General features: G+C 50.0%; 1 protein-coding gene across 1 annotated transcript; it reads right to left on the bottom strand.

Moving 5' to 3' along the window:
• Positions 1 to 4,596: 4,596 nt before the first annotated feature.
• Positions 4,597 to 8,885, bottom strand: Mex3b (mex-3 RNA binding family member B). The gene is made up of 2 exons (XM_048435269.3): positions 8,258 to 8,885; positions 4,597 to 7,435 (listed from the first exon to the last, which is right to left on the bottom strand). The coding sequence occupies exons 1-2, from the start codon at positions 8,532 to 8,534 to the stop codon at positions 5,982 to 5,984; spliced, it is 1,731 nt and encodes a 576-aa protein (XP_048291226.1). The 5' UTR covers positions 8,535 to 8,885; the 3' UTR covers positions 4,597 to 5,981.
• Between the last annotated feature and the right edge of the window lie 10,477 nt (positions 8,886 to 19,362).

The following is a 19,362-nucleotide window of genomic DNA, read 5'->3' on the forward strand; positions in this document are numbered from 1 at the left end:
AGAGTAGGCCAGGCTAGCTGGCCAGTGAATCCCAAGGATCTACCCGTCTCTGGGTCTCCAGTCATGGGATTCCAAGTGTCCCACCATGTCCATCCGGCACTTTTAAGGGAGGTCTAGGGACTGAATTGAAGTGCTCATGGGTGTTACCAGCTCATCTCTTCAGAAGGAAGAGCGTATATCAGATATGCCAACCTAGGCTGGCATTCTGGGAAACTAAGACAGGCCAGTAAATTTGAGACCTCCTTGAGCTGCATAGTGAGACTCTGTCCCTCTCGAGGTGAGGGTTGGGGGTGGGGTAGGACGGGGTAGCGTGGGGTGGGGGTGTGCGACTGCAACCAGCATACTTTTCATCTTTTCCCAAATTTCCTTAAATCCATGGAGTTTTCAAGATAACTGTTCTTAGCCTGCCTGGCTGCGTGGGGTGGGGGTGTGCGACTGCAACCAGCATACTTTTCATCTTTTCCCAAATTTCCTTAAATCCATGGAGTTTTCAAGATAACTGTTCTTAGCCTGCCTGGCTAACAGACTTGAAACTCCTTAGGAAGGGCGAATTTGCTCCTCTTTCTTGAGAAGGTCAGACCTCCGTGATAAAATTTCTGCATCAGTTCATGACTTAACTTCACTACAGACATTAGCGGTTTCCCCAAGAACAAATTTTGGTGGAATAAGGGGAACTCGTAAAATCCACGAAAAAGGAAAAGACTTCAAGGTATACCCAGGAGAAGTCTGACATTTTTTCTATTGATTTTGTCAGTGGCCACAGGGAACGTGACAACAAAGAGAGTTTTGCCTGCAGTAGAAAACTTAGGTTGAGTCTACTCGGGACACAGTGGGTGGACCACCTGAATCTTCCTGAGAAAGTGTACACCGGAGTCTCGCTGCCACCTGCCCTGGGTGATCACAGAAGGGTGAGTTGGGGGACGGGGAAATGGCTCAGTGGGAAAGGTACTTACCACAACAGTCTAGGGTCCTGAGTTTGGTCCTTAGAACCTCACAAAGTTGCCATCTGGCCACCATGCAGACCACAGTCAGTGAGCCCACACACACACAACACACACACATACATACACACACATACACAACACACACACAAATATTTTTTGCTGTTTTGAGACAGGGTCTCTCTATTATCTAGGCGTATCTGTCCTGGAACTTGCTCTGCAGACCAGGCTGGCCTTAAACTCACAGAGATCCACCTGTCTCTGCTTCCCAAGTGCTGGAATTAAAGGCAGGCGCCACCACACCCAGATCAACAATAAATTTAGTTTTATTAAAAATTAAGTATTTTAGAGGCTGGAGAGATGCCATAGTGAATAAGAGAGCTTGACGCTCTTCCAGAAAATCCAAGTTCAATTCCCAGCACCCCGACATTAGTCAGCTCACAACTGCCTGAATCTCCAGCTCCAGGGGATCTGATGCCCTCTTCTGGCTTCTTCAGGCAACCATACACCCCTCTCTCTCGCTCTCTCTCTCTCTCTCTCTCTCTCTCACACACACACCACACACACACATATAAATATACACATGCACACATACACAAACACACACACTTGCATGCACGCGCACACACATATGCACAAAGAAATAACCCTGATAGACTATCCAATCCCAAGTGGTCAGCCCTAAACACATGAACATATCAACAAAGGGTGTGTGTAGACATATGTAACAATAAAAACAGATTATGAATTTGAGGAGAGGTACAGAAGAATTCGAGGTGGGGAGAGGAAAGGGTGAAAATGTTATAACTATAGTACTCATTATGAAATTCTCAAAAACACAAAATATTTAATTTTTTTTAAATTTGTGAAACACAAATATTATTTTTTAAAGAGTTTTGAGCCACCAATTTGAAACACTGCTATTAAGTGGGTACCATCTACAACTCTTTGAGGAATAAAAAGAACCCCTTGACTGTGACCTGTGATAAGCTATCTGCTTTGATCTGCTCTACTGGGGGGATCCAGACATAACTCCAGCTGCGTGGGACAGTAGGTGATTCCCAAATATCCACAGTTCAGCCTGGAGGCCCCAGTGTCTGGGCAAAGCCACAAAGCAAGGACGACTCAGGGCTGAGGCCTTCTTGGTCATAGGTCATTGGTCATCCTGAACACTGAGGACTTTCAGCAGGTATTTCTAGCTTCTATGTACTAAAACACAAATACCACTACCTACTCTATCATAACCCAAAGCGAGCTAAGAGAATGCCAAATTGGGGTGTGTATGTGTGTGAAAACCAGCCCTGTTGAGAACCAGTATTCTGTATGGACAAAGCAAGGACTAGTCATTAGAGGGAGAGATGCTTGCTGCGTGATGCGGTGTTGCTGTGGAATTCCACAGATTTCAGAGTGTGGAAGTAGAAAGAGAAGCTGGCAATGTTTGGAGAATGGAAATGTGGTACCCGATTTCCAGATGGAAGACTGTCACCCCTGTCATTAGTGGTCCACAAAGGTTACCCGGAGAGTGGAGCAAGAGGCTTAATTTGTACCACAGTCCAGTGTCCTGCAAGATCACTGGAATGGGTATTTTCTGCTGGTGGCAGGGAAAGCCCATGTTAGAGAGCCATGTGAGGCCACACTGGGCTAAAGTACCTCTCCCTGATTCCTATCAACAAAGTGATCCTCCTCTCTCTGTAAAGAAGTGCAGGCAGGGGCCAGGGAGAGGGCTCAGTCAGCAAAGTGCTTGCTGTACAGGAGAGGACCTGAGTTCAGATCCCGGCATCCACATAAAATGCCAGGCGCGCTGTTAGCATAATCTCAGTACTGGAGAGGCAGAGACCATGAAATCGCTGGGACTTGAGGGGCAGCTGATGTAATGAGAACTTTCCTTGGATCCCAGATTCAGTGAGACCTTGAATCAGAAAAAATAAGGTAGAGAGGGTTTAAGGCTCTACACATGCGTATACACGCATGTGCATATACACACGCATACACATACACACATGTACACATACATGTGCAAACACATACACGCATGCGCACACGTACATATGCACCAGAAACACAAAGACATTCATGCCACCCAAGTAGATAGCCTCAAATTCAGCTTGTTTGAGTTCTGTCCCTAAGGCCTGTCCTAACTATAAAGCAGTCTCTTGTCTTGTGTAGACTTTAGGTCCAGTGAATTTTGGCAGGAGATATTTTTATTTATTTCCAAGTCTTTTACAATAATGTTTATAGCACCAATAAAAGGGACCTAAGTAAATAAACAGTACAGCAACCCAGGGTGGGAAGCAATCAAGATTTCTGCTGCCCCCACTTCTATCATCTGAACTCATTGTGTTAAAAAAGCAAAAAGTCAAAGTTAAAATACTAAAGAATATAAATGCGTAAGGAATTCGGGTTCTGTTCTAGGCATTTCCAGACAGCTAAATGAAAGGGGCTGAGGCCTGACAATCCTTGCCAGGTCTAGGTTAAATCCTGCCCTGAGGGAGAAGCAAAGAGGTAAACAGAGCCTGGAACTTTCCAGAGTAGAAGACAAGGCCAGAAATTCTCTCATCAGGGCCACTCCTTTCTCTCCATCCACGGGAAGGCTCGTCCATCTCATCCGTTTAGACCTAATAGACCAGGAACTGAGGAAGCAGTGGCTCCATCTCCTAACAACAAAATGTCAGCACAAAGGGGCCAAGAGAAACAATCAATATGTCACAGCTTTCTCTTCACCTGTTAAGATTAGACCATGGGCCCACCAACTCCCCCTCCAAGTTTTCCACGGGTGGCCAGTCAGGGAGTGGGCTGGATATTCCCCAGGGCAACGTCTGGTCATTCCTCAATATTCTTTAGGAAACTAAGTTCAGAAGTAAAAGTAGCTGCCCCTCCCTCAACAGAGCCCCAGGGCAAGGGGAGAGGTAGAGCTGCTGCCCAAAACAAACAGAAACTTCCCTCAGGCAACAACAAACAGTTAACACCTGCAGCCTGTCAACGCCAATTAGCCAGACCCCAAAGAAACTGATAAGACCCAAGCTAAAATCCTTAGCAAGAAGAGCTTCCAGCCTTTCCTTCTTGTAGAGCAGGCCCTCAGCAAGACCTACTTCTCCCAGTAAGCCAGCAGAAGGATCCCTGAACACCACCCACCCGCCCCACCGCCTCCCTCTGCACACCCTACTCCCAGGCCTGGAGTGCCTCAAGCTGAACAAGGCTATTACTTCCCTGAGCTCTGTGATTCCAATATTCAAATTGTTAAGCTTTGTGTTTTACATTTTTTCTTAATACTCCTGGGTAAAAGTAACAGGTTCCTGTGGGCTGGAATTGTAAACATTTCTTTTGAATACTTCATTCCCCTTTGTCTCCTAATTTAAAAATAAACAGTTCTGAGTACCTCCAAAATATCATGGTCCCTAAGCAATGTCAGCTATGGCTAATGGAGAAATTGGTCTTGGTTTAGTAAATGGTTTGCAATTAAAAAAACAAACAAACCTGTCACCTGTGACCATCCACCCAACCAAACCCTACCCCACTCTGGAGTCTGCTCTATTGACAAACTTCATGATATATTTGGAAGCTGTGCATTTCAACCTACCACTTAAAAATGCTTCTTTCCAACATTACACCCCAAGAGAGTTTAAAAAAAAAAAAGAAGCAAGTCACCACACAACACTGCTTTTTCTTCAATGTTTTATTTATATAGAAATACTTAAAAAATGAAGTAGCACCATTACTTAAGTTTACCTTTATTATGTAGAACTTTAAATGTCAGAAAAATAAAACTCTTGATACAATTTCAAATCTTGTCTCAGCAAATATAATATTAGTATTTGACCATGAGGTTAAAGGCCCTTTATCATAAAATAAAATATACTTTGTTTTTTTTTTAAACTTTGCTCAGTAAAGTACATTTAAGCTCAAGTAACGTCACCTACATATACATAAACAGGTGGTAAACAAATGTATTAAAATAGAAACACTAAACTATAGCGGTGCAACAGAATGTCTGTAATTTGCACTGAATTCTATTTGTACAAATGTTAGAAAGCGCCAGCTGTTCCTCTTGACACGTTTATACATTTCCGTTTTTGTAATAATATAGAATAAAATATGCTTTATATCACTGAATAGAAAATATGCTGGGTGAAGCAGATCTAGAAGATTTTGTCTGAACCTATAAAATCTCCATCCCAACAGAATACTGCTCAAAACGTTATACATTTTATGGTTTGTAATCCGTCACAATTGTGTGATTATTAAAATAATACAGTGTTCTTTGCCATAAGGCCATACTAAAAATAAAAAGATTTAACCCAGCTACAAAAAAGTTCACTGAACTTAAATTAAAATACTTGTAAACATCTTTGCAATATGAAATATAATTTTTCAAGTCAAAAAAAGAATAAAATACTTCAATCTGTATTAATGCAATTTCTCTTTAAAACTTTTAAAGGTTTTTTTTTAATATATAAGAGATATGTTACAGTTTTGACTTTAATAAAGCTGCAGGGTCCTGGTTGCACAGAACTCCTGGCCCTTCCGTGAACATTCAAAAAGGATCCACTTCTGTTCTAGAACGAGCGCTGTAGGAACCCACCCACAAAGGGAAACACACGAAACAGTCCACACATCCCATAGCACAATTATTAATCATCTTCATAATTACTGTTCATTTTTCTCCTACTTCAAGAAAATGGAAAACTTGTGGGGTTTTCTTCTTTTGGAAGCTTCCTATTAAGTACAGTGTAAAAACTATCGTTACTAGAATGTCGCCGTTCCTATTATTTATAGAGCATGCAATTCAGGTGTGGTCGGAGGCTTCCCAGGCTACAGTACTCCTGATGCAGAGATCCTGGCAAGTTCCTTTGTTTAAAAATGACATTTTAAAAATGAGCGGATACTGCAGCTTTCCAAGCTCCTCTGGGATCTCTGAGAGTGAGGAGGGTGAGGTGGAAAGAGGCGGGCACCAGAGGCGTCTGGGCAGGTAGGCCCTAGGGAATGAGGGTCTAGGGAGGGGACCCTCCTTCCCTGCACAGTGCACACACGCGCGCACTGCCTTCAGGAAAAGATGCGGATGGCCTGAGTGACCGCGGTGTGGCAGACGGGACACTCGGGCTCACTTTTCTCACAAATGCGGTTGGCACACTCCATGCAGAAGAGGTTGTGGCCACAGGGCACCAGCGCGGCGATCACTTCGCTCTCGAAGCACACAGAGCAGTCGCGGCTGCCCTTGCGCCGCAGCCCCGAGGAAGAGGAGGAAGAGCTGGAGGAGGAGCTGGAGGACGAGGAGGAGCCCGAAGTGTCCGACGAAGGCAGACCTGGGAGCTGCGCCCCAAGCCCATTAGCATAGGCGGCGTAGGCCAGACCTCCACCGCCCGGGTCGCTGCGCACCCGCCGAGCCAGGTGGTGCTCTCCCGCCCCAGGGGCCATGTGTAAGGGTGGAGACAGACGAGGGCAGCTGGTGCCCGGGTGCAGCCGCCGGTGCACCAGCAGTCCCAGGTTGGCATTGGAGGGTGTGCTGTTGGCGCCACCCCCGGGAAAGACCACAGAGGACGACGAGGCAGATGAAGATGCCGAGGACGAGCAAGAAGAGGATACTGGGGCTGCAGATCCACCTCCAGGCGACCGCTCGAACTGGGCCCAGAGAAGGGGTGTCCCAGGTGGTGGGGCGGGAGCTGGGTCGAAAGCAGGCTGAAGCTCAGGACCACCATCCGGGGAAGGCACTGAGGCTTCCCCCGCTGTGTAGGTGTAACCATTGCCGTTATTGTTGTTGTTTCCATTGTGGGCAAAGCTGAGCGCAGGGCTGGGAGGGCTGTAGTCCGCCAGGCGTGAAGTGGCAGCTGCGCTGCCGCTGGTTCCACCACCGAAGTAAGAGTCTGTAGATGCGCTGCCAAGCGAACTGGAGCTGTCGTTGCGATAGCTGGAGAAGGGCTTGCGGCCAGGGGTAGGAGTAATGCTTGGGGTGGGTTTGCTCCAGAGGCTGCCGGGGCCGGACCCGCCGGACCCGTGATGTAGATCAAAGCCCACGTCTGTGCCATTGGCATGGAAGTCGTTCTCATCTGTCAGCTCGATGATGCCACCGGTGCGCAGCGCAATGTGAGCCTCGATCTCTTCTCGAGCGCGATCCACGTTTTCTGGCATCCCAGTCACCTCGAACACGGGCTCCTTGTCCCGGCTGGGTGTCACAATATATGTGTGTGTCTGCTGTTGAATGCGCTTGATCGTGGCTCCCTTCGGCCCCACCACGAGCCCCACCACGCGATATGGCACCCTCACTTGGATAGTGGTCTGTCCTGGCAGGTTGGGCGGCCCGGGAACAGCGCCGTTGAGGGCTGTGTTCTTGTTACGAGAGGCTCGGATCATGGAGAAGTGCTCCGCGGCGGAGATGATCTCCCTCCGAGCCATGGCCACATCCTCCTTCCTGCCCGTCACAACAAAGACAGGCTCCTCCCCGCGAACTGGGGTCTTGATGTAAGTGTTGGTCTTCGCCCTCAAAGCTTTGATTTTACAACCTGGGAGCCAGGGTGCAAGGGAGGGAATAGGAGAGAGAGACAGACACGCCCATTATCCCGGGGTAACCGCGAAGACCCGGGACAGCCCGCGCCCAAGGCAGCTGGACAGCAGAACACGCGACAGGAGAAAGGGGGCGTCTCCCTAGCTGACCCCGAACCGCGCCAGGAGCTGGACCGCGGGTTCCACCCGCGAAACGCTCGAGGAACAGCCCATTGGCTGCCTGGCCCTCCCCCGGTGACTGCAGTCGCCCCAAGCTAAGCCCCAGAACCCCAGAAAAGTCATGTGGGGAGATGCTTCTGGGAACCGAATGGGCGCGCTGACTGCCCTGAAGATACCAAGGGGTTCCAGGGAAGCCGCAATTCCTAAGCGCTGGAGCGCTTGGGGTGGGGTTGAGGGGATGGCAGTCCTGGGACCCATTGTTCCTTCTCTGGACTCCAACCCATTCCTCTTAGCAGAAATCCCGAATCCTCCTCATATCGGACGCTCCCCCTCCTGCCCCTTCCCAAAGGACCACCAGAGACCCCCTCCCCCAGTATCTTGTATTTAAATTGTCTTTCCTAGGGTGGACTAAGTCTGGAGCGTTAGAGGAGAAGGCAGTGATTTTAGCAAGAGAAAGTGCATCCTGCCGCGGCGCTGGCGCCGCTGTGGAGGGCAGCCTGCCTGCACTTTCTTTGTCTGGTGCGCCGGCCCCAGCGCGCGGCTCTTCCTCCCTCCTCAAGGCTCCCCCGCGCCACAGCTCGAGATCTTGCACCCGCCCTCACAGTGAGGCGGCGGCCCGAGATCCTACACACCCCTCCAGTCCCCATCCCTGCCGGACCCACCTTGTCGCCCTACGATCTCCGCTACGTGTTCGGAACTGGGTACCGGCACGCACTCGGTCATGTTCACGCTCTTCTTGCGCGGCTCGCTGTCGTACAGAGAGGCGCCCTCGTCACTGTCCAGCCCCAACAGTGAGAGCTGATCGAGCGCAAGCTGCAGGGCTCTTTGGTCATCCAGAGTCTCTCCCCCGCCGCTGCCACCGCCACCTCCTCCGCCGCCGCCTCCCCCGCCGCCGCCGCTGCCGTTGCGCTCCAGGTCTGCAAACAGCGAGCTGGGCATTGCTCCGCCGTGCACGCCGCGCCCCAGCCGGCTCTCCGCTCGGCAGCCAGAAGCTGCAGCCACAAAGGCAGCCGGGAAGAGGATGGTCAGGGGCGGGGAGGTCGGTCGGCTGCGGAGGGCTCCGTGGCTCGTTTCTCGGCTCCGAGAGGAGTGGGTCGCTGCGCGCAGTCCGCACCGGGCAGTGGCTGCAAGAGCCCCCGCCTGGGTCCCCACCCCAGATCTGCTGGCGGTTGGGGTGGGGGCAGAGCTCGAGCGGCGGCCGCGCGTGCCCCCCGAGTGCCCGGCTGGCTGGCCACAATGCCGAGCGCAAAGCGAGCAGGCGAGCGACAGCAGCGTTTCTTTAAGGAGCCCCTCCCCGGCTCCTCCACTCCCTCCCTCCCTCCCGCCCGCCCGCCCTCACTCAGCGCTTTTTCCTCCTCTCCTACCCGCCTCTTGACTGAGCCTCTGCAGCCAGACGGCTCCGGAGGGGGACGAGGGAGGCGCAACGTCACCGGCGGGAGCTGACACTACAATGCTACTGACACTATCGCTGGGGGAGGCGATTGGCGCGCGCCAGGCCGGGGGGCGGGCGGAGGCCGGGGCTGGGCGAGCGGAGAGCCAGCACCACCCCCATCGAGCTCTCCGCAGCCCGCCCCGGCCGCGCCCCTCCCCCGCCGCCGCGAACGCCTCTCTTTGTTGTCTAATGCGGGACTGTCTGGCTTGGGACATTTATATGTACCTATCAGCCGAGGACAACTGCTGTCCCCAAGTCTTTCCCCTCTCCTGCCTGAAAAGAAAAGGCGCCCAACTGTGATGCCAGCGGCCGGACTCCAAAGAGCGGTCCTTCGAAAGTCCCGTTACGGCCCCCAAATAAAGCATCTCTGGAGCCGGCGCTACCACTAGGTGGACGGTATGCTATTTGTACAAGAGGGCGGCCCGACATTAGGACGCGGAAACCAGAGCTCGAGGTCCTGGGCCCTTGGTATAGTGACTGCTGGACGCGAGCTGCCCACCTGCGCGGGAGCGCAAGCGACACAAAAGACACGCCCGCCCACACTGCCACTCGCGCGCGCCCACATTTCTGTCCCCGGGGTAGCACTTCGCCCAAGTGGCCCCGAAGGAGGAGCGGATGCCAAAACCAGAAGCCGGCTGCCGCGGGAGCCTGACCCGCACTGCCACCGGTGACCTCTGGAATGCTCTGTACCCGGGTCCCACACACGCCTGGCGCGCGGACTGAGACCCCGCGGGCTCCCAGACGCGCACGAGCGCAGCGCGGCCACTGCCTGGTCGCCAACCTTACAGAGCCAGCGGCTGGTGGGGGCGTGCGCGCCCGCCGCTCCCGGGCCCGCCCCTCCCCTCGACCAAGCATGCGCAGTGCCTGCGAGGAGCCCAGAGCGCGCCGACCCCGCCCTCCGCCCAGCCGGGCTCGGCAGGGGAAGGGTGTGCTCCAGCCCCGCGCTCTTTGTGCGCTTCCCTGGTTGGGGGTGGCGGCGGAGGAAGGGTAGGACCGGACTAGCCGGAGATCGCGGCGAACTGCGCCCCCTCCCGGCTCCTCCATCGACGGCCTCCGATCGCAAGCAAGAAGAAAGGAGGTTCTGAGGGGCGGGCCAGGGCGGAGTTCAGGCCTCGCGCATCTTCCTTCCTCCGGGGAGGGATGGGGGAGGACGCCCCTTCGGGCTCAGCGCGCGTCCGCTTCTCCCTTCTTTGTTCCGGGAGCCCGCCTGGTTATCCGCGCCCCTGCGCCCTGTCTCGGGCTGTTTGGCCAGTAGTCCGAGGTTTTCTGAATCCTGCCAAGATTCGGTGGGAGGGACGCCTGCCGAGAACCCCAAAGCCACTTGTCTACGCCACAGACCGGCTTACTGGAGAGTCCCTCCGCCCGGTTGGGGGCGACCCCGGAGACCCAGGGCGGATCCGAGGGACCCACAAAGGGAATGGGGCGCCCCGGACTCCGGTTTTTATCCACAATACCTCCCCTGCACAATGCCTGGGTGGTTTTGAACATGAAACCTGACAATAGATGGTGGCACTTTAGACAGTGCTGCAAGCTCAGCGCGCAGCGGTGACCTGAGTTTACCGACTCACCTGGAGCTGTCTCGGGGTTGAGGTGCTGATTATTTCCTTAAGGAAATGAGACTGAGGAGCCGCTTTACTGTGGCTGTTTCCTCAGGATGTTTACGTCAGCTTCCCCCAAGCTGACTGTGTTTTTCTTCAAAGGAGCAGTTCCATGAGGGGCGCGCGGCGTCGGGAGGGGGGGGAGGATGTAAGAAGATGGTGGTGTAGAGTCCGCGGACCTGGAACTCCAGGACGGAATTTTTCCTTAAGAACTCAAGTGTCAAACTGGTTTGGGAATGAGGAAGGAGTGTACTTGGGGACCCTTGCCTAGACTGAGTTCTGGAGCAAAATGGCTCTGTCTGGAAAGAGTATAACAGAAGAGGCGTGCATGACGGCAGGAAGCAAAAGAGAACCTGACCTAGAGGCCTGTCGTCCCATCCCTTGAGAGGCTGAAGCAGGGGGTTTTCAACCAGTTCCTGGCCAGCCTGGGCTGTATAGTGAGTTTGGGGACCAGTCTGGGCTACAGCGTGAGACCCTGATTTGTAAAAGTCAACAAAAAGGGGCAGTTGGGGAGAGCCTCGTTTCACCTTGCCAACACAACACGTTAGTCTCCGTTTGGGGTCCACTGAGGTTCCTTTAAAAAACAAAAAAATAGACTATGATGGTGTGCCTGTGAGTGGGGTGGAGGGTCCCGCAGGATACTGGCAGCAGGGAACTTGCCTATAGATTTTTGCTGGTCTGCCGTAATTCTATTCCCCTGGAACCTGCTTGTAATAAGATTGCAGATGAGTTACCTCTGAAAATTTGGAGGATTTGGCTCTTCACAGAATCCCCGGGGACTCTGGCTCATTAACGGGAAGGTGAATGCAATGCTTCACCAAGGTGACATGTTTAATGTCACTCTTCCCTGCTGGATGAAAGCGGGAACCGCACTTGCTTGTAACTGTGAACGGTGGCTGACATCACACGGTTTTGCCCCCCATGAAAGGAAAGTGGAAAGGCTGACCTCGGGAATTCATGACCAGTCTTGACAGGTCTAGGTGGTCCAAACTGGGGGCTGTCTTGGGAAACCCCTGAAGGTCAAGGTTCTGGAGAAGCGGCAGTGCATCTGTTCCCGAGGGCATTAGAGGGTGACCTGTGTGGTAGACATTGTAACCTCTGACAAATCCAGCCTCCATGCCCAGCTGGACTTCTGCACTGACTGTGAAAAAGGCTGAGATCCAGCTTCCAGTGGGCTGTCTTAACCAAACAGAACAGGACAAAGGGAACTCTGTGGATGACAAGATGCTAGCTGCCGCCTTTCCCCCAGCCACCGCCCCGCTCTGCTTTCATGCAGTACGACACAGTGAAGCACCGGAGTGTTTTCAGACCCTTGAATATTTTTATAGGCATAACTCCGAAAATTTCATTTTCAGTTGATGTCTCATAGGTCAATACATCAGCACCACATGCCAGGCCTACTTCTGGTTTTAAACACATCGGCTAATACCATAGTTTCTGTTAGATTGTTCCAGGCTCCCGTTGGATCCCAGAGCTTATCCTTTTCCTGACATAGGCCACCCTCCCCTAGGACTTCTGCGTGTGGACGTATTACGTTTTTTATTTCTACAAGAGAAAAGTGTGGCAGGGGATGGGCGGGCAGTGAGCATTCCAGTTGCTATAAGACATGAAAGGCTCAAGTTACCTCCCGGAAAGCAAACAAGAGTAGCAATAAGACAGCCTGCGGTCTCAACAGCTATTTTGTATACATTTTGCAAACTGAAGAGATGGCAGGAGGAATTCAGATCTCCGCATGAAAGAAAGCAGGCTCACTTCCGCCACTGTGACTGGGCGTGAGAAAAGCTTGTGACCAAATGAGCAAGATAATGGGTGGGGAAAGGACTCTCTCCTGAGCCACCTTTCTGGTGCAAACCAGGCACATAAAATAGTCCAAATGTGCAAAATGGCGAGTCCACCTTGGGTCCTGGGAGGACTTCACAGAGGAGGGGGTAAGTGGATTTTGCTTCAGTGAAGGAAATGCGAGAATTTATAGAGACCAGAGCCTTGCGGTGTGTAGCATCTACTTAGGAACCCAATACCTGCTTATTAGGTGAGTGAGTGAGCCAGGCAGAATACGCCTTGAAGGCATAATTTCCTTAAGTACATACATGAATAATTTAGTCTCTAGGAAACAGTCCAAATGACTCCAGCCACAACAACATGACTTTGGGCAATGTTTAATAATCACAGATAATATTTATTACCCACGTATGATGTGCCAGACAGTTTATAAATGCTTTCCAATAGAGTGTAAGGTTTCATTCTTATCATTTCCCCGAGTCAAAGACTCTCCATGTACCCATTTTACAGATGAAAATTACCTAAGTACCTTATCCCAACAGAGTCAGATTCCCTTCCAAGTCCATGAACCTTTACTGTAGGGACTGGTCCAGCACAGTATCTTCCCAAGATGCTGAGAGAAGTCATACCCATTTCTTTACGGGATCGTGCGTTTTAGTCACATTTTCAACACTGATGCTTTTGTTCATTTTCTTAAGGAGAACAACTGTGATGAAGTCAGCTTCAGGACCAACACATCTTAGCAAAACTATTGTCCCCAAGGCCGCATAGCTGGTAAGTGGCATCGGATCCTGTGATCTTGACTAAGCCTAAGTTCCTTCCTGTCTCTGAGCCATGGGTTCACAGTTAGAACTTGGAGATGTTTACAGCCCCACATCCCACCCCGGGTTGTAAAGATCACAAATGGGCCGGGATTTGAAGGTTCTTTGTTCTCTTAGTTTTCCATTGTCTCTGCATTGTTAACGTGTCCGCGACACGGAGTTCATGCAACGCGCATCTATTTACTGAAATGCTTTAATAGTGTAGGAAATCCTCTCCATATGCTCACTGAACATAAACAACATGAAGGAATGTGTGTCCGCGTTTGTGTGTGCATGTGTTCAACTGTGTGATCGAGCAGTAAGCCTTAGAAACAGAATAAACAATAAAAGTGCCTCAAAATCTTAATGTTTCTTTTTTTTTAATGAAAACAATTTTTGCGTGTGTGTGTGTGTGTGTGTGTGTGTATGTGTGTGTGTGTGTGGTTTAAGACCTGAACGTACATCTTTCATCAATTAGCTTTCCCAATAGTATCTAGGATCTGTAGAGAAGGCTTTGTAAACAAAATGCAGTTGGTTCAACCATGAAAACCAGAGGAGTTTAAAACCACAGCACCCATAGAATTAACCTGGTTTGGTAGCACGTTGCTAAAAGCCCTTGGAGGGCAGAGACAGGCAGACCCAAGGGACCAGCTGGCCCATCCGACTGGCATCGGTGGCAAGCTCCAGGTTCAACGAGAGACCCTGATCTCAAAAGATAAAAATAAAGTGAAGCGTGATTGAGAAAGGACACCCAAGGTTGACCTCTGGCTTCCCCAGGCACGCACAGACAAGTGCTTACCACACACATACACACACTCGGGGTGCAAAACGTACTTTTCACTTTTAAATAGTGCTAAGAAAACAAAACAAAAAAAACCAAACCAAATAAACAACAACAACAATAATCATCCCCTGTTCTTGCCACAGGGAATGGTTTTGGGACCCCACGCAGGTTGTTCTCCACAAACTGACAGCTGGGCCCCATTGCCAAGGACAATTCCACACAGCTCATTGAACACAGAGAGGTCAAGCTGGTGTCTGCAGGAAGCCTTCACCCCTAAAGTCTAGTCTCTTTGGTGTGGGAAGGTGTACACTGCAGGCTACCAAAAGAGAAACCTGGACACCAACCCAGCCACAAATCGTTTGACCTACACACAATTTGTCCTGCCTGCTAGACATACTGGGGTCATGGTGGCACAGAACTTGTGGGAGTGACCAAGTAATGACTGATTGAACTCGAGGCCCACTCCACGAGAAGGACCCCATGCCCTACAGTGTCTGGATGGCCAGGAACCAGAGACTGGATAGCCCGCAGACTAGAGTAGACCCAAACACAACTGGCAAAAGTTAAAAAAAAAAAATTCTTCATGATATTCTGCTATACTCATAGGTCTGTGCATGCCTTATCCAGTCATATCAGAGAGGCTTCCATTGGCAGTAGATGGGAGTGAATGCAGAAACCCACAGCCAGATATTATGCAGAGAGTCTAAATCAGAAGTCTCCATCAGTCTCCTCCCCCAACCTCCCACTGCCTGGAGTGTGGGGAATCCTAGGGAAGAGGGAGCAGAAAAATTGTAGGAGTCGGAGGGAATGGAGGACACAAAAACATGGCCCACAGAGACAACTATGCAGGGCACACGCAGGCTCCCAGAGAACTGGAGCAGGAACCGCAGGGCCAGCATGGGACTACACCAGGTCCTCTATGAGATGTGGCTGCCAGCTTCTTGTTTTTTGTGGGACTCCTAACAATGGGAGCAGGCATGGCTCTGACTCTCTTGCCTGCTCCTAGGACTCTTCCTCCTGCTGGGTTGCTTTGTCCAGCTTCAGAGTGAGGGCTTTTGCCTTGCCTGACTGTATTTTGTTTTGCTGTGTTTGATGGTTGTCTCCTGGAGGCCTGCTCTTTTCTAAAGGGAGATGGAGAGGGGTGGGGGAGATGGAGAGGGGTGGGGGAGATGGAGAGGGGTGGGGGAGATGGAGAGGGGTGGGGGAGATGGAGAGGGGTGGGGGAGATGGAGAGATGGGGGAGATGGAGAGGGGTGGGGGAGATGGAGAGGGGTGGGGGAGATGGAGAGGGGTGGGGGAGATGGAGAGGGGTGGGGGAGATGGAGAGGGGTGGGGGAGATGGAGAGGGGTGGGGGAGATGGAGAGGGGTGGGGGAGATGGAGAGATGGGGAGATGGAGAGGGATGGGGGAGATGGAGAGGGGTGGGGAGATGGAGAGGGGTGCAAGAGATGGAGAGGGGTGGGGGAGATGGAGAGGGGTGGGGGAGATGGAGAGGGGTGGGGGAGATGGAGAGGGAGGGATGGGGGAGATGGAGAGGGAGGGATGGGGGAGATGGGGGACAGCTGGGCAAGTGGAGGGAGGGGAAACTGTGGTTGGGATGTGCTCTATGAGAGAAGAATCTATTTTCAATTTTCCTTAATAAAAGGGAGTTCTCTAAAGCCCGTTTATTAAAGCTGTTGGGAATACAAGGGTAGAGAGGGTAAACTTTTTAGAACATGAACTAAATCAACCTGTAGTAAAGCTTGACTTCTAAAGTTTAATATCGCCTGGCTAATAGTCAGCAATCAACATTCTGAATGCCTGAAAGGAAGAAGAAAAAGAAGATCTGTCTGAGCAACCCGGATTCCGGAAGTGTGAGTTCACCGTCCTCAGCACTAAGGTGTGACCTTCTTCCTACGCAGAGGGAAGGACTGCAGAATTCCAGCATTTGCAGCAGCTGGATGCTGTCTTTCCCAGACTCTCCTGTTGGAGCCCTACCTGCGAAACAGATGAAACCTGTGGGAAGGCAGACTTGGGGTGTCAAGAGTCCTCACCTGAAAGCCAGTGGAGGGCACGATCAGTCTGAAGTTAAAGGCTTGTTCATTGTGGGGCCAGAGTACAAAGCCAGAATCCAAGGCTTTCCGCGAGGTGTTCTTGCTTTATTGTATGCATAATGGCATGGTGAACGTCTCCCCTGTCCCTTCTTTGATCCTGAGGTAGGTTCTTGGTTAATGTTGCTGGAAGCTCAAGGTGGTTGCTGAAGGAGTTGTCCCTGGATTTAGGGAATGGAAAAGAGGAAAAGGAAGGATCTTGTAGGACTTGAGAAAGAAGCATCTGGGACTCCCTCCCAGTTCTGCCTTCCCGCTGTGGCACCTGATTGCCCCTGGGTGAAGAAAATGTCCCTGGGGGCATTTTACCTGATGGCAATTCATAGCTTGTTTGTACTGGTGGAACAGATGTCATCCTGGTGCACTTACATGGAAGACAAAAGAAAAAAATAAACAATGTATATCAGCAGTTGATACCAAGCAAACCCTTTATTATTTAACTCTCATGGTATCCATATGATAGGTATTATTATTATTATTATTATTATTATTATTATATTACTTTATAAACCAACTTTCCCAAGTTCACATTTCTAGGAAGAGTTAAGACTGGATTCCAGCATGTAGACTCCAGCTGCCCTTCTGGATAAGCTATGTCCGGGAAAACACAGTGAGAATCGTGAAGCCTCAAAACCATAATAGTGGAAATAATGAAATAGCCACCCCTCTTCAGATAGGCAGCTGTGGAGATTCCTCAGAGACAGGGATGTCAAGTGGTAATAGAAATAAATGCACAGAATACGAGACAGGGTGTCTCGTGACCACGAGTGCTCAGTGAACAGAGCCTTAAAACAAGAAAACGGGGAAAGGACAGTAGACAATGGGAGGAGCTGGGAGCATTGCCGTAATTAAAGAACTATTTGAATTGAGCTCTTTTATGAAGGGAAAAGGAACTGTTCGAGAAGAATGCCCAGAAACTCTGCAGGACAGAACAGGGGTAGATGCTCTTGGAAGGTAAACGCTGGGATAAGAAAATGTCCTTACGCCGTGCCTCGTCTGCAGGTGGGTGGCCCAGCTCGCAGCTGTGTGCCCGTCCACCCAGGAAAGGTTTGCGGGTAGATTGTGTACACAGGTGAATCTCGTCCGTGTTGAAAGTGTTTTTCTTTCACTTGTTGACTCTCAGCTGGTCGTTTAGTTCCTGGGCTTTGGATTTCTCATCTCTGAGCTAGGCGTCCTGGTGCTCACCTAGGTAGATAGATAACCCCCCTGGGTCCTTCTGTCAGCAGGGTGTGGCTGTAGTCTGCTGGGATGAGGCTTTCTGTGTCACATTGACAAGAAGGTGAAAACCCTTTCATCTTCACGTTAGTGCTTTAACTATGTGATGATGGGTTCTTTGTTCTCATGATGTGCAGTTTTGGTTGGTTGGTTGGTCGGTTGGTCGGTTGGTCGGTTGGTCGGTCGGCTGGCTGACTGGCTGGTTGCTTGATATTGGGTCTCACTATGTACCCCAAATGGCATGCATCCTCCCGCCTGCCTGAGCCCCCTAGTACTGGCATCAGATTTACACAGCACTGCACCCAGCTTTGTTCTCTTCGCTTTTTAAAAGAAGAAACACTCTCACAACTTAGAGAGTGTTTGTGTCTGTATTAAATGCATGGTTGACCAAAAGTCAGTCAATATGTTACTTAAAGCAATACAGCCATGATATTGACATAAATAATCCTGATGGGAAATTACTTCTTTCTCGTTTCTATCAGTTAAAACAACAAAAATTATGCCAATAGTGCTATTAAAATTTCAGCTTGAGCTGGGTGCGGTGGTATATGAGTTCAACCCAGAACCTAGGAGGTAAAGAAGATCAGTATTATTATCATCAGCTACAGAGCTAGTTCAGAGCTAACCTGGACCACATGAGCGCCTTTCTCCAAAAAAAGAAAAGCAAACAAAAACGATGCTTTCAAGTTAGCACTTGGGAGGAAGAACCGATGAATCTCTGTGAGTTCAAGGCCGGCCTGGTCTACAGACGAATTCCAGTCATCCACAGCTATCTAGTGAGACCCTATCTTGAAAAAACAAAATTTTAACTATTTTTATATTAAATATTAAATCAAATGTTATTAAAACTGTACTATTAGCATCACAGTCAAATTTGTGTGAATTTGACAAACAAAATGACCCTGACAAACAAAATGACCACTTAAGGAATGCTTTTAAGACCTGGGTAAGGGGTGGGGGAGGGGAAGATCTGGGAAGAGTTGCGGGGGGGGACCGTGATCCGAGTATGTTGATAAATAAAAATATAAAATATAATAAAAAGTTTAAAAGACCCAGGTATGGTGGTTCATACCTGGAATCCCAGCACTTGGGAGGTAGGAGATCAGGATTCAGGATTATCATCAGCTACAGAGCTAGTTCGGAGCTAACCTGGACTACATATGAAAGCCTGTCTCAAAACAGAAAGGCAAAAAAGAAAACAATGCTTATAAGTTAGCACAATTGCTACTATACCCAATCAGACCATTTCCATTTCTTGGAGTGAAAATATAGCCAGAAATTTTAATAAGCTTTATAAATAAACAATCTAAAACAAGGCAAAATAAAAATCATCAGAAAACCAAACAATTTCAATACCATCATCAAAGTCATCAAACAGTGGTGGCTCACTCCTTTGATACCTGCCTTCACGAGCCAGAGGCAGGTGGATCTCGGAGTTGGAAGCCAGCCTGGACTACATAGTTCCAGGACAGCCAGGACTATGTAAAGACACCCTGAGTCAAAAAACAAAAATCAAGCAGGCAAACAAGGCATCAAATACCAACAAGCCAGTAACTCTGGCCATAAGGAAAATGTGCCCATCCTCAAGGAGATAGAGATAGGATGAGACACTGCTCAGGTTGGATCTGATGCATTTTGTAAAGCTAAGGTCGAGGCCTCCGGAGATGGACAGATCTGACAGCTCCTCAAAGCCCTGGAAGTTGCTGCCATGACCCTCTGGCTTCTCACCGGTAAAGCAGGGGCTTAGAGCATTGGGCTTTGCTGGCAGCAGAAGTGACACGTGTTGACCAGAGTAGTGGCGTGTGTCACTAATAAGAATCCGGCAAAGGGAGATGTAGTTAACTGTGTTACACAGCTGCAAAAGTTAAAACAGCATGTCCGGACATCCAAAGGGAGTTTGCCTTCAAAGCAGATGGCAAGCTTTGGAAACAAAGGCGGACTAAGATGAGTTCACTATGTAAAAAAGAGAGAAATAGGCTTTTGAGTGACAGTAGTTCTGGGTTGTTTTTAATGTGCGTGCGTTTCAGTGGTGGGAACTGATCTAAGCCCTCACGTGTGGGTAAACACTCTAC

This window comes from Myodes glareolus, chromosome 24 (genome assembly GCF_982192425.1).
Source record: "Myodes glareolus chromosome 24, mMyoGla1.1, whole genome shotgun sequence".
NCBI lineage: Eukaryota > Metazoa > Chordata > Mammalia > Rodentia > Cricetidae > Myodes > Myodes glareolus.